This window comes from Hyaena hyaena, unplaced genomic scaffold, assembly GCF_003009895.1.
Source record: "Hyaena hyaena isolate Hyena2069 unplaced genomic scaffold, ASM300989v1 scaffold_696, whole genome shotgun sequence".
Taxonomy (NCBI): Eukaryota; Metazoa; Chordata; class Mammalia; order Carnivora; family Hyaenidae; genus Hyaena; species Hyaena hyaena.
In genome coordinates, this window is record NW_024081328.1 from 692,899 (window position 1) to 719,204 (window position 26,306).

Sequence of the window (26,306 nt, forward strand, 5' to 3'; positions counted from 1 at the left end):
GAGACACAGAATCAGAAACCGGCTCCAGGGGAAGGGGTAGAGAGAGAGGGAGACACAGAATTGGAAACAGGCTCCAGGCTCTGAGCTGTCAGCACAGAGCCCGACATAGGGCTCAAACTCACAATCTGTGAGATCATGACCTGAGCTGAAGTTGGATGCCCAACCAACTGAGCCACCCAATTGCCCCTAGAAAAATTATATTTTAATGAAGGAAACAATATTATCTATTTGAGAATATCAGATTATGTATCATTAAATATAAAGAAAATTAATAAGTAGCATTTTGGAATAAAAATAAGTCAGTAAAGGTGTAAGCAAGATCATAATTAAGGAAAAAAAATCAGTAGCCTTATCCAATAGGAAACCATATTAAAAACTTAAAGCTTCAAAGAGTTTAATAGCAGGAAACAAATAAACAAACAAAAAAACAATTATAATACTTAAGACCTATGTGAGGAAGTTCTAGAACTCAACTGAAAGACGTGAAAAAGATAAAATGATTGGAGATCACTGTATGTATAATAAACCTGAAACATGAGGAAAGCGATAAACAAAGCAATCACTATGTAAGTGATTCTGGGAAAGCCAGTTGCTTACTCATCAGGGAAAAAATGCATCAGTGTGTTATATTGAACACAATAACTATTTTACCATGAATTAAAGGTCAAATACTTGGAACAAACTTCATAAATAAAACTGCTAATAAAATGGGGAAGTCTCATCTAAGAAAACCAGGAATGATGGAGGAAAAACAAGCCTAAAATGTCAATATGGTGAAACAAATGTTGCCATTGTAAATTAAAACACAAAGTAAAAAATGCTTGCAACATAGAAACAAATGAATGATATCACTAAAAGAGGTGTTTTTTTTTTGTTTTTTTGTTTTTTTGTTTTTTTTTATAAGGAAGAGACAAAGTCAGTCTAGGGGGAAAGGTTAATTCAAACAGGTGGAAATCCAAATAGCTAACAAGCATATGAATGGTGTGTGCTTTATTCAGTAATGGTCATGGTCCTTAAAAGTACAGAAGATGGAGTCAGACAACCTGGGATGGCACCCAGTCTTGTCCCCTAATTGGCTGTGTGATCTTTGACAAGTTACTTAACCTCTCTGTCTCCATTTTCTCCAAGATGAAATGAAGATAAATATATCAGCCTCCGGAGGTCTGTGGTGAGGATTTAAATGGTTTGGTGAATGTGTAGTGAGTACAGTAGCAGCATAAGTATAAGCTATCATCTTCATCATCCTTGTTTTAGTAACATAAATGATCAAATTAGTTTAAACAATTGGATTAACAGATACGGTAAAGATTTTTCATTTCCAGTGATGATTAAGAGTAGAAAAAGGACTTTCTCAGATGCTGTTGTTGAACGGAACCATGACTTGGTACAAGCTTGGTAGAAGGCACTTGGATAAAATGGATTAAAATTTAATATACACATATCTCTGAGTATCCATATTCAAGGTGTTTATACCCATAGCCACACAGAGGCTAAATGCCAGAAAGGGGAATTGAATCTAAATTTGGCTTCACAGTCCTAGCACCTTCCACTGTTAATAAACATATGAAAGAAAATGTTCAGTCTCATCAGTTGTTAAAAAAAAAAGTATCCACATATTAAAACAACCTGAGGACATTTTATTCTTCTGAAATTGCCATATATTAAATAAAAATTCCTACAGTAGCAAAGTTGCAAGGAAATAGATAGGCTTATTCACTGAGGCTAGAGCATAAATTAATATAGAATTGAGGGCTAGCTGGCAATACTTGGCCAAAACCACAAAAATAGGTATGTCCTATGACTTGGCAGTTCTACTTCTAGGAATTTATTTTTGGGGATGCATTTTGGATGCACAAAGATGGCTATGTATAATGTAATCACAGTGTTTACAGTTAAAAATTGGAAATAGTCTTTGCAATTTACAGTGAAGGATTGCTTAAGTTCATTATAGAATATTCGTAAGGTACAATAGAGTTCTAAATTATGTAGAACGCTTGATTATTACATTGGGGAATGATTCCCAAGCTTTTTTTTTTTTTTTCCGTTTTAAGAGACAAGTGATTTAAAAGTATACAAATTAAGGGCACCTGGGTATCTCAGTTGGTTAAGCATCTGACTTTGGCTCAGGTCAGGATCTCACGATTCATGGGTTCGAGCCCCACATCGGGCTTTGAGGAGCATGTTTTGGATTCTGTGTCTCCTTCTCTCTCTGTACATCCCCACCCCCTAAGCCCCTGCTTGTGCTCTGTCTCAGTCTCTCAAAAATAAACATTACAAGAATTTTTTTAAATATCTAATTAATATAAGACTAAAAACAGATGTAGTGCTTAATAAGTAGTTTCTGTGTCCTTGTCACTGTCCTTAACTGCCTTCTGCCAATTATTTCATAACAATCTCTGGGATCTGGATAATTTTGTATTCACATTTTACAGATTAGGAAACTTGAAGAACAGAGGAGTTGTGTAATTTGTCCAAAGTTATTCAGCCAATCTGAGGCAAAGTCAGAATTTAATCTCAGTACATTTGCCTCTGAAGTCTTACATTTCATCCAATACACTAAGATCCTATTTTCATAAGATAAATAAATACAACTGTCTAGTGAAAACTAGAGATGTTACAAAATGAAATATTGTAAACATGATTTTTTCTTTTCAACCATTTTTATAAATTTTACACAACTCTTAAAATTAATATATGTTACTTTTATAAGATAGCTTTTATTTTGTTTTTTTAAATGTTTATTTATTTATTTTGAAAGAGAGGAGGAGGATGGGCTGAGAGAGAGAGAGAGAGGCAGGGAGAGAGAATCTCAAGCAGGCTTCATGCTGTCAGCACAGAGCCCAACACGGGGCTTAATCCAATGAACCATGAGATCCTGACCTGAGCCAAAATCAAGAGTGAGACACTAAATCGACTGAGCCACCCAGATGCCCCAAGATAGCTTTTATTTTAGAGAAAAATTGAAAAACACTGGGTACACCAAAGTTCAGAGCTGGGGTTTGGATTCAGGTAGCAGTGGGGTTGGATGGCCCTGGAAGGGAGAGGGGTGGGATAGAAATGGTGAGGGTCTGAGATAATGAATTCAATGCCATCTCTATTCGCTGGTGGTTGACTTTATGTCAGAGCTTGTGGGCTTTTTAATTCCCCATGTTGTTTGTAACTCACGTAATTGGAAACAGGCTTGCATCCAAGTGGGAATATGAAGGTGAATCATTACGAGGTAGAATGAATTTCTCTTCCCCTTGCCCAGCCACATGTCTGTCCACTTCATGTTTTATTGAAGAGTCATTTTGTATGTGCCTCTGTCGGGACCAACCGTTGGATTATGATGTTGTCAAATTAAAGTATTTCCCTCTTTGCATGGAGTGAGAAGTGTCTAATGGTGGCAAGCTTGTTTATTACAATATGTTCATTTTTTCACGTGAAGGTGAAGCTGGAGAATCAATATGACTCTTCAGTTTGGCTTTTGATTTTAAATATGTATCCTCCTTCCCTAAGCTGGTTGATAGTTTTATTCCTGCATATTGATTCTGACTAACTTTTCTATTGAATTGGTTGGTAACTGGCCACATCAAGGAAGTTTATAGTAAAACATAATAATGATCATTTGTTCAAGAGAGTTCCGGGTGAGACAAAGATTGCGTTTCCCATTCCACATACCAACTTCTGTTACATGCTGATTTAAAAAAAAAAAATTGTTCTCTAAAAAAGAATAAATGCAGTATCTTCTGGAATAAAAATTTGGTGTTATCAACCAACTTTTAAAGAGTTACTCTCATTTGATCTGCTAATGCTAATTTAAGAAGATTTAAAATTCTTTTAAATAGAAAAAATTTTTTGAAGAGTTTAGAGATGATTTCAGGTCAGATGAAAATCTAACCCAGACTATCTTCTCTGTAAATTGTCCTCTGGCTCCAAAATCCTGAATCATTACTCAGAAATGGACTTCCTGTACTCTTATATTCACTGGCTAATTTAACCAGTAATTAACTGTTAGCACGATCTTGATAAAAGCTTTCTGATATATCATGTTGTTGTTGTTTTAAATAAAGTGACATGGAAATGCCCATTTCTCTGATTGTTAAAGTCATATTTCTAATTAGATAAATCCATATTGGGAAGCCTGGGTTGGTCAATCAGTTAAGGGTCTGACTTTGGCTCAGGTCATGATCTCGTGGTTCGTGGGCTCAGGCCTTGCGTCGGGCTCTGGGCTGCCAGCATGGAGCCTGGAGCCTGCTTCCGATTCTGTGTCTCCTTCTCTCTCTCTGCCCCTCCCCTGTTCCCACTCTATCTCTCTCTCTCGAAAGTAAATAAACATCAAAGAAAAAGATTAAATCCATATTACTGCAGAGATGCCTTCCCCAAATTATTCCTAATATCTGTGCTTTTCACCTATGAAAAGGCAAGCATGCAAAAATGTGTGTTGTAAGTCATTCAGAAGAATTATAACAGGCTAAAGACATTATCTATTATTTTACCCAAAGACCCTTATCTTCCAGTAAAGTTAAATCATCTCAGATGTCAGCCCAAGAAGACTCCAGATGAATTTAGAGACCTCCTTCTGTCACAAAGCGAAAACTGTATCGTCCCCTTTTGTCTTGATCAACAGGCATCTAAAAATTAAGTTCAGGTCTTAATTTAAATGACTGTCTTACACCTAGAGACAAAAAAGCATATATAGATTCTCTGCTCTAAGTTTTCTTTTGGCAGTGTTTTAATTGTTCTACCATTTAATAAAGGTTTTAGAATTATAAACGGCCAGAAATGATTTTCTGAGCTCAGAGTATAAAAGATAAACATAATTCCCAACAGGAAAGATATGGTTCGCTTTCCTTTCCTGTTGTACTGATGCTTTCATGTAGCCATTTGGCAAGTTGAGATGTTCTAGAACTTTCTATCCTGTGTTCTTGTGTTGGAAGTTCAATTATATATTAAGACTGAGAAAAATGAAAATATTTTAAAAATAGTCTCATCGGTTACTATTTCAGTGTTTAATTATAATACTAAATATTCAAACACATTGATCTGCTGTTAACTTAAAACATATCGCAACTCAAAAAAGGAGATTTCCTCTTTCCCTTCCTCTTTCCCTTTTCCCAAAAGATACTCCTTATAGCAGATTGACTGAAAAATTAGAATTGACCAAATGTTCATCAGTAGGAGAATTAATAAGTTCATATTCTGAATGTTATATAGCAGTTTAAAGAAACGAAACTTATCTGTATACTATTATCTACAAATTATCAGGCTGTATTGTAGACGCGTAATGAAGTTGCAAAATGCTGTTTCCCACAGGAAAAGAATTTAACTTACTTTTTCAAAGGATGTATTTATGAATAATAAATCCTCAGTACAAATTTAGGAAGGCTACATGCCAAAATCCTATCTAATTTCCATCCAGGGAAAGGAATTGTGGTATCTGTCGAAATTCAAAGGGGCTTTTGTTTTTTTCTGTAATTTTTTAAACGTTTTACAAATGTATAAACTTGCAATTGACATATTTTAAGATAATATTATATGAAAGGGCCCAACATGAATAGCTTTAATTATATCTCTAGCTTCAATAACTGAATGAACGTCCCTGGGTGGATTCCATGTTTTTGCTGACACAATACTGGGACATTGAAAAAGAGGAAAACATCATTTACAAAAAAAAAAACCCAGAGCCAAATAAAATTACTATAAAATATATAATTTTTTTCTACTGATACCTCATGTTCTTCTGCTGACCTTTCCTAACCCTTAAGAAATCATGGAAATTTTAAGATAACAGTACAATGACTGTGGGTTGAGGCGCAGCTAAATTGGACTGAAGTCAGGTTGGCAAGTTGTCATGCTGTTTTTGTATTTATTTCTTTCAACTTTAACACCCACAATTTATTAAGTGAGACCGTGGATAAAAGAGGAAGCTCAGAATCCTGTTTGGACACCGTTTAGGAAGGAAATCGGGTCTTTATGGGGCACCCCCTTCCTCTGAGCCACTGGCCAGGAAAGCCATCTTTCTGTTTAAAACCTATTCAATCGGAGAGGTGGGGTGACTTAGGGAAGGAAGGTAACCTCTCCCTTGTGAAGTGGAACAGCTCTGTTTCCTCCCATGACTTACTCAACTCATTTCCACCACTGTTTATAAGAACACTTGTGCTGAATGCTTGTAGTGACAGCAATAGTCACTTAAAATATGGCTCAAATTTCATGCCCTCAAATTTCCTACGTTATTTGGAATCTTTGCTCATTAGCATCGCAAATGGAGCTTTTGGTCAGTTCGAGCTTCGCTAATGTCCTGTTTGAAGTGACAGGAGGCTTCTTACAAACCAGGAGTTTAATCAGTGCCCGGTACTGCTGTGTGTAGTGGAAGCAACAGCCGGTCCCAAGTCTGGAAAGAGAATGACTTGATGGGACCCAGGTCATTTCCAAAATGGAGGGAGTTTTCTTAGATGCCTTACCTGCCAGGGTCACCTGGAAGGTTAGGGTATGAAAGCGATGTGACCTGCTGGCTGAGGGAGGATATCCGAGGAACTTGTTTATTTTGAAAACTTTCCAGCGTTTTGTGTGTTGTAAATATTGGTGGATTTTGACCTCAGCTTCAGTGATGCTCATGTATGTCATTTGCATTGCTTCACGTCTGTGAAACACTGTTCATCTTATTAAAATCAGTCCCTTTATTCACTTCTCAAAAACATTTTAATAACCACTTTAGTCGGGGATAAGTTTAGACTTAGAGAAAAGTTACAAAGATAATCCAGAATTCCTCTGTACCCCTTGCCTTGTTTCCCTTCAGGTTAACTTTTCATATTGCCATGGTACATTTGTCAAAACAAAAAAAAAAAAAAAGAAAAGAAAAGAAACCAGACATTATGCATGACTGTTAACTAAACTCTGGTCTTTATCTGGATTTTGCCAGTGTTTCCACTAAGGTCCTTTTTTTCTGTGCTGGGATCCAGCCCAGGGTACCACATTGCATTTAATCATCTTATCTCCTTCTGTCTTCTGATTCGTGGCAGCTTCCGAGTCTTCCTTTTTCCCATGACCTTGGCAATCTTGAGAAGTACTGGCCAGGAATTTTGTAGAATATTTATCATTTTTAATAAGTAAAAACGTATAATCTCTGGGATTTTTGAAAGAAAGCCCATGTAGACCTATGAATAACTTGTACGACTAATTTTCCATTAATAGCCCAGTTCCAACCTGGTGATGGTTACTTTATCTTCTTATCGAATTTAAAGTGGATGTCTGATGAATTTCAGATTTGTTGAACATCTATCTGTTTGATGTGTGCGTGCGTTGTACAATCTCAACTTTACCAGTTCTGTTTAAACCCTCTAGAAAGTTTGTATTTTATCTGTTGTTTATGACAGATTCGAGATGGACAACCCAATTGCTACATATTGAAGAATAAAGATTTAGAACAAGCTTTTAAAGGAGCTATTTACTTGGAGATGGACCTTATATATAATCCGGTAAGCCGAGCTGGGCCATGCTGCCCAGTTTCTCTGTACCTAATGTAAGAGATGACCAGCCTGGCAAGACCCAAATCTGTGTAAAATGTTTCCAAAATGTTGCAGCTAGAGAGATAGAACAGGGTTTTTAAACTCAGCTATAAAATCAGTTCGGGACAATCCAGTTTTCAGCTTGTATTAATCCTGTTGAGCCAGTAGAAATGATGGTGTTTAATTCTCAGTACATCTAAATGTCAATGAAAAAAAAAAACAAAAATAGAAAGAGAAATTAGATTTTTTTTTAATCTTTATTACCTGTAATCTCTCTAAGGAAACAGTTGAGGGTCAGACAGAGGTATTTTCAAGCCTCTGTCATGTTATTTAATTGTTACAGTAGATGTCCTACTATCCAATACTATCAAGGCAAGTAATTACTCATTTGGAAAGAGCAATTAAGGGAAGAATTTGTAAAGCATACCTTAAACCTTTAGTTTAATATAAAATATGTAAATATTCATTTGCTAATATTTAGCTGTGGGCATACAAATCTTTTTTAAAAATTTTTTAATGTTTATATATTTTTGAGAGAGAGACAGAATGTGAGCAGAGGAGGGGCAGAGAGGGAAGGGGACACAGAATCGGAAGTGGGCTCCAGGCTCTGAGCTCAGCACATAGCCTGACGTGGGGCTTGAACTCACGAACCGTGAGATCATGACCTGAGCTGAATGAGGTTAGATGCTTAACTAACTGAGCCATCCAGGCGACCCAAAAATCTGGGTGTTTTTTTTTATAGCATACATCATGTTTAGTTCTGTAATATATTCCTTGCATCAGTGTATTCATAATACCTATAATAATACCTAGTTTCTGGTTTTTCTTAAGTGGAAATCTACTTTAAAGATACTCAAACAATCTGAATATAGAATTTTCCAGACTGTATTCTCCATCAAATCATTACCTCAGTAACAATATCTTTTTTAGTGACTGACCTCGTCATCATATCAAGGCTTTCTAGGGCAACATAAATTTCAAGTCTTCTGGTCCATGCTTGGATTTCAATGACTTCTGTGATAATTGATTAAAATGTGAAATTATGATAATGGGCAGAACTGGCATACAGAAGTTCAGAAGTTAGCATAGTTGATTCTTCATAGATACACAATTCGATGGTTGTGAGCAGAGACTCCCAAGCATGCAGAAAAGTGGCCTACTTAGCCGTGACCATGCGTATGCTATGGCATTGGCAGAAGGTTCTAGAAAGGAAAAGGAGAGCACAGGTTAATCCAGTTAGTGGGATAAATGAGTGTAGGGTAATGGAGCTTTTATAGTAATTATAAGAATGGCTGCCATTTAGTGGCCACCTCCAATGGGCCGGGCTCTGACATTATTTCACTTAATCCTCTCACTAAACCTGGTAAATAGGTATCATTAATGCCATTTTATGATGAGCAAATGGAGTTAAATAAGAGCGCTGATTTACTAGTAAATGAGTGAGTCAGCATACAGATCCAGATCTTTCTGTCTCTGCAATTATTCCCATGCTACCCTGTTTCTTGTTTAGTGTATCTCAGAAATTATTCATAAAATCAATGGTGGAGACATTTTTATATTTTCATGCTCCATAATGCTAGAATTCTGGGTACAGTCTTCAGTCTCAAGGTGGTGTTTTTACTTCCTCTTTTCCCCATTGATTTCCCTTCAAGGAAAATCCTGTGTGCATCTTGTACCACAGATGACCCTTCATTTACTATTTCCTTCTGGCAAGCACTTGTATATAGATTACGCCCAGGGGTGCCTGGGGGCTCAGTTGGTTAAGCATCTGACAGCGGCTCAGGTCATCATCTCATGGTTCATGAGTCCGAGCCCCACAATGGGCTCTATGCTGACAGTTCAGAGCCCAGAGCCTGCTTTGAATTCTGTGTCTCCCTCTCTCTCTGCCCGTCCCCTGCTCGTGTGCGCTCTCTCTCTCTCTCAAAAATAAATAAAACATAAAAAAAAATTTTTTTAATGTATAGACAAGGCACAAAGGTCATCCAGAGTTTTAGGGAAGAAAGCTTTATGAAGAATATATGGCAGTGTATGATTTTCCAGTTGTCCATCTGATGAAGAAGGATTTGAATTTTATTCTCTGAGATTTCCCTAAAGTATGGTGATTTGGACAGACCACTTCATCTGTCTGAGCCTCAGTTTATTCCCCATTAGATGGGTCTCAAATGATGCATCTATTGATTTTTCCATGTGATTGAGAGGAAATGAGGTTCTTGGTGGAAAGATGTTTTTATAAGCCAGAGACCAGTTTTCACAGGCCAAGTATTACTGGTAGAAAACACAGTTTCAAAACCTTGAGAAGGAAGCTTTACTTTTTAGAGACTAGTTCAAGAACTTCATGAACCCAGCCTGGGCTGTAGTTAAAATACCTCCATTGATTCTGCAAAGTGGATGCAACCCTCTCCGGAGTCTCCTGGGTCCTGTCTGACTTACCCAAGTGACTAGCTGGTAAAATGAGATCTCCAGAAACACATGGGGAGCACCGGGGTTAGCCTCCATTTCTCTGCTCCCTGCCAGAGGCCTTAAGGTCAGAAGATATTAGTTTCCACATTCTTCCCCATCAATAATGAGAAAAGGAAGAGAATGAAGTCCGTTTAAACGCTGCCCTTTCTTCTTTTTCAACACTGATGTCTTTCTAGGTCAAAGCAAGTATTAGGACCTTTACCCCCAGAGAAAAGCGCTTTGTGGAAGATAGCCGCAAGCTGTCCAAGAAGGTAGGTGGGTACGGCAAACCGGCTTGTTGCTACACTCAGCACCGGAAGTGCTTATTCGTCATGACTTAGCGGCTCACCCCACCTCCCTCCTCCCCTCCCTTCCTTCCTTCCTCCCACCCTCCTCTTCCTCCCCTTCCTCCTCCTCCTCCCCTTCCTCCTCCTCCTTCTTTTCTCTTCTCTTCCTTCTGTCTCTCTCTCTCTCTCTTTTTCTTCCTCCACCCCAGCTTCTCTCTCCTCACTCCCGTCTGTCTTCCCATCTGTCTCAAAGCAGGTCAGCACAGTAAGAAGGGAAAGACCAGAAACATGTATGTTGGACGAAGCAGAAGACGCCAGCCGTCCATTGATCTCCTGAATCATTCTATAAGCTAGTGTTAGCCTCTGTAGACCTTCTCCCGAATTTACTGGCCCTGCGTAGCCTCCTTCAGGTATAGCCAGTTCCCTGTCTGCCCTTCCAAGGCGTCAGGGAGGTGCTCTGCCCAGCGAGTCCTTAAGCAGATCTGCTCTGGCCTGGAGGTCACCCATGGCTGCTCCGACCACTTACTTATTGTCTAAATATTTAGAATGTGTTGGCATTTTACCTCATTATGAGTTAACGCCCACCCCACCCCCCCACTTCCGTTTCCCTTAATTCCTCTCTCATCAGTTTCACAAAAAGTGAAGATCATGGCCCCATAGGGGAAGTTTTGAATTTTTTTTATTGTGACCTTTATGTTTCTTTTCAGAGTCCCTCCCTATCTTATTCCGATGACACAGTTCAGAATTTCACTTGGTACCTATTGTCCCTCTTCGGTTGTGTAACAAAGAACAAAGTGTCCCCTTTTTAAAGTGTTTATTACTTCCACTGCTTCCTGAGGGGTGAGCAGCTGTGGATTACATAAAGCAGTTAAATATAAATGTGTCTCCTCATTCTTTTGTTTCCCATGAACTTGCGGGCACACTTGGGAAAGGCCTGGAATGTCTTTCGAAGGGAGCATTCCGATGTTTGGTTTCGGTCTGCCATAACATGGAGTGTAATATTTATTTGCTATAATCTGAGTAAATGTCTTTTATTATTATTATTATTATTATTATTATTGCCTTGTGCCCTATTTACTTGCAAGTTAAAACCTGAGTCGAGGTAGGTGGGGTAGCTGCTCTGCAAACAAGTTGAAATGAATCTGCAGGCAACTGGGTGAAAAGACATCTCCTTTGCCAAATAGGACCTCCATGGTCTGGGCTCTGAGAGCATCGAGGGGCTGAGACCCTGGCGTAGGTGAGGATCCTCCCATGTGCTTCTCGCCACTGTGTGTCTCCATATTTTTACACAGTGGAAGCTTGCGTTTGTGATCCGAGCACTTGAGATCACTTACCATGTGACCGCCTAGGACCCCCTGAATTTTCTTCACAGTCTGCAAGGTTAATACTGAGATCGACCCCTTTGTAGAAGATGAGGGATGTTAGGAAACAGGTCCGAGGTTGCACAGTCAGGAGGTGGGTTCTCCCCCCAGAATTATATTTTCCTATAGACATTTTTTCCCCCTGGACTACATGAGCTGGGATACTTGTGCCTTTAGTTTCTACAACACAACCTTGCATTTCCCTCCAAACTAAATTAAACATAGACACTCACTCTCATGCTCCCCTTTTCTTCGTCCCTCTCTCTCTTTCTCCCTCCCTTCCCCCCTCGATTTCTTTCTCTCTCTCTCTCTCACACACACACACACACACAAAATGCCAAGCTGCTGTTGCTTTCACCAGCTCATTTTTGTCCTGCACATTATTGAAACAAGCTATTGTCCATCAAAAGAGCTATAAAATGCATTGTATTTTTTTCTCTCTATGGATGATCGTGTTTCAAAAAGAATTTTAGAAGAAGCCCTAGGACTTTTCCTTTCTATTATTATTATTTTTTTTTAATCGGCAGCCTTATAAAATATAATTTAAATGCCCAAGCTACCTGATCTGAAGGGAATCTTTGGAGTATTTAAATCTAGTTCCTTGTTTTCCTTTTTATTAGATCTTATCAAGAGATGTAGACCGTGTGAAAAGAATCACCATGGCAATGTGGAATACAATACAGTTCCTTAAAAGCTGTTTCCAGTGGGAATCCACGTTACGAAGTGCAGTAGCGTTCGTGGTAAGCTTCTTCTTCTTCTTCTTTTTTTTTTGTTCAAATGATCTGCCTCTGAATCCCAGATCCAAATGCAGATGGGTTTTATGTTCCTGACATGAAGCAAATAATACACGTTCAGCATAGCGGAAGTTCACACCTGTAAGGAAACTTTCAAATGTAAATGGTATCCATTCATCTTTCTGAAATATATTATAGCGTGGGAGATTATACTAGCCATGTCTTTTCTAAGACTGTATTTGGGAATCTTTTAAATTACTCAAATCTTACTTGTTTTTTTAAAAAGGACAGGTGACAGATCACATGACAACATTGCTCTAATTTATGTTTTAAGCAGATATTCGCAAATTTTGATACAAAAACATGTATTCATATCAAACCACTTGAGTCATAATTGAGGACCTCTCATTACAAGGTGACCCAGTGCCATGAAAGAGAGTGACGGATGTATGTGAGATGCACTTTTCTCTCTGATAATGCTGGCCCATCCTTAGGAGAGTAATAAAATCACAGAATCTCAGAGGAGCAGCCAGAGATCTTAAAATCACCCAAGTTAACCACAGAGAGTCCAGGAAATCTTACAAGGACTTGAAAGTTGGTGCAGTGTGCTCATATTACATCTCTGGGCATTCTCTGCCGTATGCAAAAGGACTTGTTCTTGATGAGATTGGTCGTGTCAGGTGTGGGAGGAGAAATCAAATCTCTCTACTGCTAATCTGGTACCTTTGATATCATGCCATTAATCTCTGTAAAGTGCAAAAATCACAATAAGGCCTGATAGATGTGTGAGCGATTCTGAGTCATGATCATCAGTAAATCATGGCCTATCTCGTCTCTGTTGTTGTTGCTTGTTGTTTTAATTGTCACTGGTCTCTCCTACTCCATAGGCATATCCTCATTAAAAAAAAAAACAACAACGAATCAACCTAAGATGTCTGTGGGTTCAAGGTCACTCCCAATGTTATTACACAAGCAAGTACATCAGCTCCACAAGGGGCTTTTTCTTTGCCATGGAGAACATTCTGTTTGGTCTAATTAGTTTTAGATTTTCATTGCTTCAAGATGTAGCGGGCCTATCATGACTGTGACCTTGACCTTTAATACACTTTTTCTTTGGTCTGAAGTTGCTGAAAACAATTGGCCGTAGTAAAAACATGAGTAAGAAAGTTATTAATCCATATCTGTCTTTGTCTTGGCATTTATTCATCTTCTTCCCTTTCTTACATTCTCCTCAGCTGGGGGCTTCATGTGTTGGCTTCCTCTTCAGCCTCCCCCCTCTTCACTCCCCACCTGAATTCTCTTCAAAAACTTTCCACAGAATGTTCTCTTGTGATTCTGGGCAAAAGAGGAAAGTCAACACAATTGGTGGCTTCTTCCAGTCAGCACCCCAGCCAGCCCCTGTGAGGGGGAGAACATTTCCTCTTTCTTGAGCTTGATTTCTGGCACTGTGATTTTTAGAAAAACACAGCTCAGTTGCCCCGGCTTATGTAGGGGTGTGACAGAAATGATTAATGGGCTGCCGGCCTGATCTGAGGAAAGATTAGAACAAATGAATAGAAATAGGTTGTCTACTGGGGGTGGGGAAGGGACTTCTAATGGGAAGGGAGCTTTGGCAGTGGGGCCACCTCTGCACCGTCCGTCCAGTGTGGGGGTCCTCCCTGAGGCCACCTCACCGGAGAGCATGTGGCCAGGCTGACAGACTCAGGCTGCCACATCACCCTTTCAAATCCCCGTGGCCCACAGAATGAAAGATAAAGGCGGTGCCCTTCTTGCGGGTTCACCACAATGTGACTTTGCAAGAATCCATGGGTTTGGAAGACTGTGCGAGTCTCTACTTGTAGGTGTTGTGTTGGGGGACATTTGCCACTGGACGTCTTTGAAAAAATGCAGTCCTTTAGGAATGATACATGCATGAGCCTTTTCTCTGAAGGTACTGGAAGGGAAAGTGCTCCCTTACAAGCATGTAGTCTTCAGTTTTAAGTTGAAATTCTGAATCTGAATGTTTAGCTCATGTTTACTTGGACCAGTCATGGCAGATATCAGCGATACTATAGATCTGGAGGGGTGGTATGTCTCCGCCCTAAGCCGATGGAGCATAATCTTATTAGAGTAGGTCTCTGTTATGGTCATATCATGGTTCTTCCAAAGCTAGATCTGCTCTTATAGCAAGAGCCTACAAAGAAAATATTTTAGGGATAAAATTAAAAAGTATAGATTAGTCTCCCTTACTCTATTTTAAGACTATGAGTATCCAAGCCTTCATTTTGGGGAAAAATATTTTGTTTTAATGGATCTCTCCTACATGCTTAGGTTAGCCACCTGTAGAATACGGATGGGCGGTTTCAAGCTTCAGGGCCACCACTGGCTGTGATACTGGGTCCCTGCCTCTGGGGACTCCATTAAGGGTTGTCTTTCTGCAAAGTGTCAGATCCTCAGGTGACCTAGGCCAGAGAGAGGAAGGGGAGCCTGCAATACCAAAGCCCCAGTTCTTCTATTCCTGGCTCCAGTGTGGAGAGTGTCCGATTTGTCGCTGCTGGTACACACTGCTTCTCTCCTGTGACTACCGAGGACGAGATTCTGCTCCTGGTCTTTATTCCTCCGTGTGATGGTTTGTTCGTGCTTCGCCCACTTGCCTTGGCATTCCAGGGACAGGACACTTTTGTGGTAATCTGAAGCGAGGTCTCAGGCCAAGGTTTTACTAAACAATAGGACTGTATTTGAAGGCCTTTCTGTATTAAAAATTAAGATAAGTTGTTACTGAGGGTTCACAGCACAGGTGTAAAAAGAACCATTTTTGCTGATTCAGTTCCGAGTGGGACTTTTCCTCCCTGGTCCAGGAAGTGACTCTAGCCTTGTAAACTAAGGGCAGAACTCAAGGAATTTTTTTCTTACAAGTTTTATCAGATAACATAAAATAGCATATTACCATCATGCCAGAGTCTCTATTTTCAGATGATACAAAGCATGAACACTGTAGGATCATGTTTTGTATATTCTGGCTGTTCATTTTAAGACTTCATGAAAGCAGGGGTCCCTGGGGGGCTCAGTCAGTTAAGCGTCTGACTTTGGCTCAGGTCATGATCTCACGGTTTGTGGGTTCGAGCCTCTCACCCGGCTCTGTGCTGACAGCTCAGAGCCTGGAGCCTGCTTTGGATTCTGTGTCTGCCTCTCTCTGCTTCTCCCTGCTCCTCCCCTGCTGGCACTCTGTCTCTGCCTGTCTCTTAAAAATAAATAAAACGCTAAAGAAAACTTTTTTAAGACTTGATGAAAGCAAAGTGTGCATTTTTTAAAGGTTCCTATGGGTATGTATATGAACATATCATATCTTGTTGAAAGCAGGGTTAAAGATGAGCAGCCTATAAGGATATAAGTCCACATGGTGTATGGTCAGAAGTGGGTAGACAGACATCCAAGGATTTATCTTATTAGACTGTCCAGGCATAAACCTCTTCACCATGGGGTTAATCCCCTGACCACTTACACGGGTGGCCATCTTCTCAGTACTCCAAGAGGAAAATATTGAGTGTATTAAAGTATTAAAGTGCCTTTAATTCACTGACTCCTGGCAAGCAAATGTTGCTGTATAATGTTTAATTCATTGTTATTGTAAGAAATTAATTTGGGTTTTTATTTTTTTTCAGAGCAGTCAAACCATTCCACCCCATGCATCCACAGGCTCGGTTTTCTTTTTTTGCTAGAATGACTACAGAAAAGCTTGCTCATTAGGTCCTTTGAAGTCTTTCCCTTGCTTCTAGGATTTCTAGATGTGTTTCTGCATTGCATTTCCCATGCTTTACTTGTTATAAATTAAATATGCCCGTGTTTTCTTTTTCTCTGCTCAACACGTCATATTCTCAGCTTTTCCACATGAAAAACAAATTAATAGGAGATGTCAGTTTATTGACAGAGGTCAAAGGTAACTAAAACTCATGCCCAGAAGAGGCACATCTGTGTCTTTCCCTATGGCTGAGTTTGTAATTACACGTGGTATTTCATAGACCTGCGCATGGTCATTCCCAGACACAGACTTTGACCTGTAAGTGTCTTCAATAGTTGTCGTTTCAGTGCTTACTGTGTGGCAGGCACCATCTGAAGCATCTTACAAACATTACCACATAGAGTTCTCATCAATACTTGCTGATATGGGTATCAGTTATTACTTTCTTTTTACGGATGACAAAAACCAGCCCAAAGAGGTAAAATAGAGTATCAGAACTCACATGCTTTTAAGAAGCACAGCGGGATATTAATCCAAATCACCAAGCTATAAAGTCCATGTGTTTGACCATTGGGCTGTACTCCCTGTCACTGATGTTCAGGATGCAGTGATTGTGGTCCTTGTATTTAGATAGATGCTAATGACTCTAGGAACAAGTATATAGGTCATTTCAGATATGTATTTAGATGTGACGAGTGGGTGTTAAGCCTTCTCCAAGACACCTTGTTGGGGGAGAGAAAACCCTCATCATTTGGGTGGGAATAATTCCCAGTCACGGTCATCGTATTCACAAGAGATGGAGACAGAATTAAAGAGGCAGAAGGTGGAAATGTCTGTACCATGTCTGGGGAACAGCCCAGACCCTGGGAATCACATGCGTAAGACATCTTTGGAATCTAACTTGATGGTCTGGAAAATCTCAGTGCCTGCTTCCAGGCCGAGCCCCATGTTGGAGACTGAGTTATTTTTGCCCACTTTGTAGGGGAAGCTCTTAGATGATGGAGATGGGTTTTCAAGGAGAGCATGAAGGCTGAAAACAACTCCGTGAAAGGGTCATGGATGGAATCTACCCTTTTGCCAGATTCTTTCAGGTTGTTCAAAATAAGGGATGAGTGGAGCCAAGTACATTAATCTATGTATCTGCATTAATGCATTCCTTCAAAATGTCTTAAAACAGCAGCTGTCAGAGAAATAGACCCACATTTCTAGTAGCGTGTGTGTTGGAGAGGGGGTACTTTACTGTCTCTCCCCATGTTTCAGTATAGATACGTGAGTACGTCATCATTACGATGAATGGAATTTGCTCTCAAAAGATAATTCTGCGTTGTGATGTTTATAGTGTGAAACCAATGATCCGTATGGGGTTTTTGTTTGTTTGTTTGTTTTTTCTGTTGGGTACTTGAATTTTACAATCCCTAATATTGTCTATAAAAAGACCTAAGGTCACATTGTGGCATAAGTGTATTTTTTTTTTTCACATTACAAAAAACCACTTACTTGACAGGTGGCATCATCAGAAGATTATTTTAAATAGCCAAGGCCTCCTACTGCTGTAAAAAAGGATAGCATTTTCTTCATTTTTCTGCTAGTATTTCAGGCACACACCTATTGCATCAAAGGAGGCAAGATTATGGGAGCAGTGATGGATTCCTTATTTTATTAAATTTTTACTTGGACGTTTGATGTTAAAAAGCAATCTAAATCTACCATATATCAATGGGCCTCTTCATAAAGCTATGGTTTTAACATCTGTGACTTTTTTCCTCAATTTTTTGAGTGTCAGAAAATGAAGAATTTCTATTTCAGAGTCGACAGGGTCTGCAAAATGATACATAATTTAAAGCATCAGTCAACCTTGCCTTCCCCTGGAAGGTTAAAAAATACCATTCCCTACTTTTTTAGTGATAGCCCGTATTTTAACATACATGCAATTCTTCATTCTTAGAGACCCTGGAATCTTGAGAAATACGAAATGATTTCACATTGAACTTAAAAACAACAGCAGCGATAACAGAATGGACCCTTTCAACCCACATGCACACCTGTGCTTACACACACACACACACACACACACACACATATGAAGCAAAGGTATTTGGGGAATACAAAATTTCCCCATGAAACATTTTGCGAGAACAGTTTAGTTAGCATTTCATAGGAGATCCTGAAGATTGCTTCTATCTATGATCCAGCCTGTGGTCTAAAGAATGTTCAGATCAAATTTACTTGGCTACGGGTGACCACTACAATGGTTATTCTGTTTCAAATTGGACTATTAAAATAGTGCTGGTCCATGTCTTTTTGATGCTTTTGATATTTATGTGTTAACGGTGTCTCAAAGATTTACTTCTTCTTTAAGTTCCCATCATCAATTTATTTACAACTATATGCACCTGCATTTGATTGAACATTTGGTGACTATTTCCATATCTACCAGATTCAGTTGTGTGTGCAAAGCAGACATTACTGCCTGTTCGCTACGTGTTCTTGCACTTGGAGCTCAAGATTAACAGTATTTCTCAAAAGCTGAAAAAAAAAGTCCAGTTATAATAACCATTTTGTCTGGAGGAGAAGATATTTTTTGACATTTTAAATGTATACATCTACACTTATGCTCAAAATGTATAAATATATTGTATAAAATGCTTAAGATATTTGACAGTTTATTGTTTTATTAACAGTTATAAGATGATTTCCCAAATCATCCTTTTCACAGAGGACTACATAGCATACCTTCAGAAATATTTTAAACGTTTTTTAAAGCACTTTTTCATAAGAACAATCCATCATTGTCCATTGTGATTATAATTTTTACAACATAATTGCACCTTCTATTGACAACTTCTCAGGCATTAACTAATTATGCCATTTAATAAAATTATAGTAATTGCATTAAAAGATTATCTGTTGAAAATTTAAAAGGACACTCTTAACTATTCTAGCATATTTTCATGTTTATATTTTCAACTCTACAATTGGATTGCACTTTCAGACAGAATCATAGCTATTCTGACTGAAATCAGGTGGCATCCCAATTTTACTGGTAGGTGTTAGATCTAAATTTTTTTTAGGACTTCAGTTTTTTAATTCCTGGAACAGCATATATGGCCAGTCTTCACATGACCCCATTGGGTAGCAAGTGAATGGCTAACTCTCACTTTTGAATTATCGGTCCAGGCTGTGTATGGGAATGCTTTGGTCATTACCTACTGCCTCCCCTATGCTTGCTTGCTTGCTTGCTTTCTATCTTTTTCATGTTTATTTATTTTGAGAGAGAGAGACAGAGTATGAGTGGGGGAGGAGCAGAGAGAGGGGGAGATACAGAATCCAAAGTAGCTCCAGGCTCTGAGCTGTCAGCACAGAGCCTCATGCGGGCCTTGAACCCTGGAACCATGAGATCATGACCTGAGTTGAAGGCTGACGCTTAACTTAGTGAGCCATCCAGGTGCCCCTTTTCTGTTTAACCTTTTAAAATGTTTATTTATTCTTGAGAGAGAGAGAGAGACAGAGTGCGAGTGGGGAAGGGGCAGAGAGAGAGGGACCCCCTACACTTTATATCGGGATGCACTCACAACACACATTTTCTGCCTTTTGTGATTTTTGTGGCTGGGAGCCATTGTCTTTGGCTGATTCCAATGAACTCCGTCTAGTTCTAGGTCTCTCTACTGTCCAGAGATACCCGTACTGTTCATTTGAACTTGGCCTTGAGCGTAGGGTCTTAAATCTTTAACAAAAGCCTCTAGAGATGACGTCACTCCTTGACCCAGCCAATGCCTTCTTCAGGCTTCTCCTTTCATCCCCTCCCTCGCTTTCTCCAGCCATTGAATGTCTAGTGTCTCATGCACTGTTAGATATCTAGATACAAAAATGTAACTGTCATGCTAAGTCCTTACAAGTTTCTTACTCAGCCCCCCTCTTTTCCCATCTCCCTCCATTAGTCCCTCTCTCTCCCTCCCTCTCATCCATCTCCCTCACCTCCCAGCCTATCCCCATCACCCCTCCTCATTTCTCTTGCTACCCACCTGCATCTCTCCCCTGCCCTCTTACATCTGAAACCAAAGCGACACCATGTATGTAATGATTAAAGCACTCCATAAGAAAAATTAAATTTATCCTTTGGAGATCAGCTTAGATAATATTCGTGAGAATAATTAAAAATATGAAATGGGCTACAAATGTGGGTAGGGATTATTATCTGATGTAACGATCAGTAGGCACGGTGTCATGCTAACTCAGAGGCCTCACTAAAGCAGGTGCACACACATGTACGCACATAGTTGCTGCTTCGCTGCCAAGGATGTTATGTGAGGACCCGTGGAGGACCTGCTCCGGGACAGGGCAGAAATGCAAACCATTGTATTATGTGCCATAAAATTCGTGTTCAGGAGTCACCTATTTCTAGCGCTGATTCATGAGGATGGAACCACCAAATGCCAACGTGTGTGGTTCTATCTTTAAAGGTATGAGAGTACTCAAAACAAGAAAAAACAAAAAAGGCTATGAGAGTATTATTCATGTTTGACCTATTTAATCCTTCACAGCAAAGGTGGAGAAATTGTATTTCTATGCCCTAGTAGTCTAGGTTAATGTCAAACGCTAAAGACATACTCCGCGTACCATGGCTATCTGATGGAAGGATTGAATTAAGACACTGGGAGCTACAGAATGTAAAAGGCCCTCTGTCCTTAAGGCTTACGGGTTAGGTACACAGCAGGCTTCTAATAAGTGCTTCTGGGAAGGGTGCTAGAATTAGTGAAGACCACCTATTATCAGATACTGCTGTCTTGTTGTTCCAACTCCTCCTCTGACCATAACAGCCTTTGGCCCCATCAGAGGGTACGATCCATAGACCACATAACAGCTTCATCATAATTGTGTCTAATGTGCATTTTCCCAGCTTTTTCTTGAGGCTGCCTACCCAGGGTGAGTGCTAATCGACAGCAAAAGGGCCACAAGACAGCCAGCGGTAGGGGAATGAAGGGAATTTGGCAAATCTTTAGCCTGGATCAATAGCCCCTGAATTTCAGAGGAATTTTATTTTTGATTCTTATAAAGATGAGTGCTTTTGCGCCCTCCCCCTCTGTTTCTCTATGTGATGCCTGGATGATGCAAATGTTTTGTATGATACCAAAATGGAAAAGAATATCTAGAAATTGAAGCAGAGAGAGAAAGAGCCCTAGCGTGTGTGAAAACAGTTCTAACCGATTCCTTGCGTTGGTCTGTACCTGTTGAAGAGCCATGCTCAGCCCTTGTATTTCTGACTAATTTGATACTGCCTTTCCCCCCGCCCCCCCCACCCACCCTTTTGTGGTCCGAGCTTTGTCATTTGTTTCTAAGCTGTCATTTTTATTAGCCTCTCTGGCTGATCTTTGGGGCTCCCCATCACGTGGCATCTGCTCTCCGTTGTCTGGCTGGGCTTGGAAAGCCTATGGCCCTTTTATTGCTGTGTGCAATGCAGGCATGCTTGCCTTAGCCTGTAGCCTGTAATTAGACCCACCACAGGTGACAGTTACAGGAAAGCCTGGTAATCATTCTAGCTGCCTGATCTGATGTTTATGGAGAGAAACCTTCTTTGTGGTCTGGTTAGGGTTTACTATGCTATATTGTACTTTTGCCCTTTGATTTATGATTTCGGATGGTGAATTTTGCTACCTCTCTTCCTCCTTTGGTGTTGTGTCATTGGCTTTTAAGATAACAGCTAATTTTTTGGAGATGCTTTTCAGTGGCCATTATTCTAGCCCTCACATTCATGAAAAAGGATGCAAAGACAATTAAAATCCGGTTTAATTGGTTAGCATCTAAGCCATATTTCTGCACAATGTTCATTGACTTCTAACGTCGCTGGGATTTTCTTGGAGCTCAACTCCATATCTTTTTCTTTTGGCCCTTTCCTTTTCTATTTCTGAGCAGGCTTTAAAAATTTTTTGTTTCAAGTCACTGAAAAGTCTTAATTCAAAATCAAAGAAATGCTGCATTTTGTCAAAAAAAAGTAAGGGAAGAAGAAAGAAATCTACCTCTTAGCTCACTTGATGCTGAAAACAAGATACTCATGGCTTCTGTTTTCACTCTGGAAAAGCGTGGAGCTATAGAATGTTAAATCAGAGGACTTTTCACATTCGTCCACATGAGAAGAAACTGAAGCCTTCAGGAAAGGGATTTTCCCAAGGCCTCCTGGCTTGTTAGCACAGAAGAACCTCAGCCCCTGTACTGCCTCTATAATACATGATGTGTGCGATCATAAACTTTGCAATTATGGTTTCAGTTCATGAGTATGAACTACACCTACACAGGAGCTGAGAATTATGTTATTAACAATAAAAACAACATTTTCCCCATGTCTTACATTTGAGAAATATTTTATAAGTCTGCAGACCGGCTTCTCAGAAGGATAATATACTCTGGAGGAACAAAAATCTGTATCATAACTCAGTGTGCATCTGGCTAACCCTTCCCTTTCAGATGAGAGAGCTTTCTGATCCAGACTGTATGGGGATAGTGATGAAGATGTTAACAGGATGACAATGACAGTGATGATGATCTCTGCTGTTGTGTGTTTAAGTTTTGAGCTCTGCTCTTTATTGGGCTACCGTAAGTCTTAGTAAAATGCTATCTAACATTTGTCTTTTAAGAGCAACAGAACGCAAAGTATGAATTTGCTGATATCTTTTTTCCTCTGGAATAAACCCAGGACATGCCATTAAAAACTTTTTTGGAAACTATTCCCTAGCAAAAAAAAAATCACCCTCCTTGAAGTCCTCACAGTTTTTGGAAGGACATTTCCATTGGCTAACTTTCCATCAGAAGTTTACTTTGCAGAATTAGAAAATGTGATGTGTGTTTTGCTGTTAAAAAAAAAATGGCTGCCTGTGGCCACAGTCACCTACACGTCTTTCAGTAAATTTAATTTGGCATTTCGTTGGTGATTTTTATGTATTTAGTAATGTATATATTTTCAGAAGGTAGATACTCAATATCCCCAAAATTTCCACGCCAATACATGCGTACAGACACATACACAAAAGAGAGGAAGATGAGGAGGAAGAGAAGAAAGGAAAAGGGAAAAAAAAAAATGGCAAATAGCCTGACCATTGCTCGAGTTTATTTAAAGATAATCCTGCAGGTGGCGACAGAAACTCATAAATGATAAAAGTCCAAGGTGAATTTCTGTGGATTGCTTCTTGGGGATTTTAATTTCAGCAATTTATTTTTAATTTAATACAATCATCTACAAGCAGGAATCATTATGTGAGTTTAAGGGAAAAAGTTTTAGCGTTGTGGAATCTCTGTTTTTACAGTAATCTACTCAGATATTCTATGACATTCATCTTTAGGCATAAGGGATGAGGCCTGAATTATTGTCAAGTTTGTGTAGGTTTCATAGGACAACCATTTTAAGCCTGTTTTTTCCCCTTTTGTTTTTAGTTTTCTTAACTAAAATTTAATGCCTATGCCATTGGTCAGGTTTATAAAGTCCTTTGCTATTGAGTACTAAGTTGCTTAATCATCATGCTGTGTGTGTCTGTGTGTGTGTGTGTGTGTGTGTGTGTACATGTGTGTACACAGATAGACCTTCACATCAGGGTATTAAATCCAATTGGTTCAGGAAGACATTTCTTCCTTAACTAATTGTTCCTGGTTAGTTTTAATCTGAGTGGTATCACAAATTGCTTGAAAGCTATTTTACCCATGGATTAAAAACATAAGCAATTTCTTTAAAACATGAGAAGAGGCATAGTGGATATGGTAACATTCTTTCCATTTATTTTCATTATTTCGTTTTGGACCTTAGGCATTGTCAAAGTAAAGTTAAAGCATTCAGTCTATCTTTCTTTACTGCTGGTTAAGGTTTGAAAGTTCTTAAATTGCTTTTTGTGGGGATATATATTCATTTGACACTTTTTTCCCTTAAATTTCAAATTTGGGTTTGAAGATACTAACTCTAAAACAATTTGCTTAAACATAAAGCTAATATGGAGCCCTCCTTTATTCTTGCAGTTTCATTTGAGAATCCTTTGCCGCACACATTTTCAAGGGGAAATTGCCTTGATTCTAAGAAAATGTAATTATTTTGGTTTAAATGCTTTAGATCTTGAGTGTTTTCAACAGACAACTGTGATGGTCTTAAGCAAATTACGTGAATTTTGGCCTTTGTCTCTCTTCTGAACATTTCACGAGGTCTTGAGATAAAGTTCAGAACAATAAGGCCTTGTATACCATAAGCTCGGATACAGAATTTCTTATAATGGAAGAGGGAAGAAAAAAAAGAGCAGAAAAGAAACCTTCTAGCCTTCTTACATTCTGTTTCAATTGCTATTCCAATTACTCACGAGGGAGAAAAGTGGAAAGTAAGTCAGACTCTCAGAAAACCTATTTTGCTGTCTTCCTATAAAGAATATTCAGTTCTCTGCTCCGTTAGCAGCTGACCAAAATCTAATCCATTAAAAAATATATCGCAGTAAGCAGTTCTTGAAAATGTTTATAATAAATGGTAAAAGCCAAGCTTCCACTGTGAGATTAGCTGTTGGAACAGGATGTGTTCATCAGGAAATAGGTTATTGCCTGACCAGCGTGCCCTGTCGCGTAACCCGCAGGACAGATGAAGATTTAAAAGCTTGCAGTGCAAGGAGTTTGTTTGATTGCCCCTCTTTGCTTTCTTTTGCATATTGCAGCACGGTTTATCACACATGGCCTTTTTCTCAATGAATCCGTTATGAAGTTCATGTTGTTGACAAAAAAAAAACAAAACAAAAACAGATGTTTTAGAGTTTGGCCCCCTCCCTGCCTTCCATGTTGATCTAATGACCTATGCAGATTAATACCACTCTAGTTGTGTCCCGTATCCGTGGTTTTGTTTTCCATGGTGTTAGTTTCTGGGTGTCACCCGCGGTCTAGAAGCAGATGGTCTTCTCTGATGTTATGTCAGAAGGTCACCAGTAGCCTAACATGACGTCGCCTTGCCCAGGTCATTCACTGCCCTTCATCTCCCTGTGTAGGCATTTTCTTATCTCACACCATCATAGGAGGAAGGGCAATTTCTTTCAGTATCATAAGATATTTTAAGGGAGAGCAAACATATTCACATAACTTTTGTTATAGAATGTTGTAATTGTTCTGTTTTGTTATTAGTTATCCATCTCTGTTGTTCATCTCTTACTATGCCTAAATTTATAAATTCATTCTATCACAGGTATGTAGTGTAGGAAAAACAGTATATGAAGGGGCTCGGTACTATTTGTGGTTTCAGGCATCTACTGGGGTGGGGGGGCGGTTTGGGAGGCATCCCCCGCAGATAAAAATGGACTATTGTAATTCACTTTTACAGAACAGACTCTGTAGCTTTAAAAAATAATAAGAGAATCGTGAAAGACTATTTTGCAGAAGTCTAGACTCACTCTCTCCCTCCCCCCTGCCCATCTTAAAGATACAGGAAATAGAGCAGAGGATTAAGGTGATTTTCCTGCTTTTGCTTGATTGCAGTCCAATCCTAGACCTAGTGGACAGTGGTGCTCACGAATAATGCCTTCTCTGTGGATGATACCTATAGTAACACACAGAGTGACTAAAAGATCAAATATGCTGGCTAAAAAGCCTTAGGGAAGCATTATGTGTCTGAGGTCTGATCTATTGTCTAGGAGGTCGGAGAGTGTTAATGCACTCTGCAAAGATTACACTCCCACTCTAATTGCTCCGGCACTTCCTTAAAGGATTTAAACAGTCAGGAAAGGTGACGCTCTTTGTCAGTTTTTGTCTTCTGCCTGCAGTTGAAGTCTATCTGTCTTTCCACGGAGACCACTAGATCAAGTAACCTAGCCATTGTGAAAGGCACACACTCTGAATGAAGAGTGAAAGCAATGAGAGATGTTATTTACAGCTCCATTATTACTTGCTCTTTAAATGCTTTGCATTCCATTTCGGATGTTTACCTTGGGAAAATGACAGCATACCTGTGTCGTGGGGGGCGGGGCTGAAAAGACGCTAAGGCTTCACCTTGATTTTTGATCTGATTTGTCTCCATAATCTTTTCTCTGGGCCGTGAGGCCCAGTGTGGCATCTTGCATTTGGGTTAAAGACGTGGAGGATAGTGGACTTAAGCATTTCCTCTGTGCCTTCCCCTCCCCCACCAACACACACACACACACACACACACACACACACACACCCCATTCTGAAATGTTTATCCTGAATGAGGCATTTACAAGATCGACCCACCCGGAGCACCCGATAACTTTGTCCAGACCATCGCTGTAAATTTCAAATGTTGTGCCAACACATTCTTAAAA

The 26,306-nt window shown here is 39.5% G+C and overlaps 1 protein-coding gene across 4 annotated transcripts in view; it reads left to right on the plus strand.

Moving 5' to 3' along the window:
• The window catches only part of MCTP2 (multiple C2 and transmembrane domain containing 2), a 250,521-nt gene that overhangs the window by 154,353 nt on the left and 69,862 nt on the right, over window positions 1-26,306 (plus strand). For all 4 annotated transcript variants that reach the window (XM_039217474.1, XM_039217475.1, XM_039217476.1 and 1 more), the window contains 3 exons: window positions 7,356-7,457; window positions 10,124-10,198; window positions 12,195-12,314. In XM_039217474.1, coding sequence (XP_039073405.1) covers window positions 7,356-7,457; window positions 10,124-10,198; window positions 12,195-12,314 — 297 coding nt within the window. The remainder of the gene's footprint in view (window positions 1-7,355; window positions 7,458-10,123; window positions 10,199-12,194; window positions 12,315-26,306) is intronic.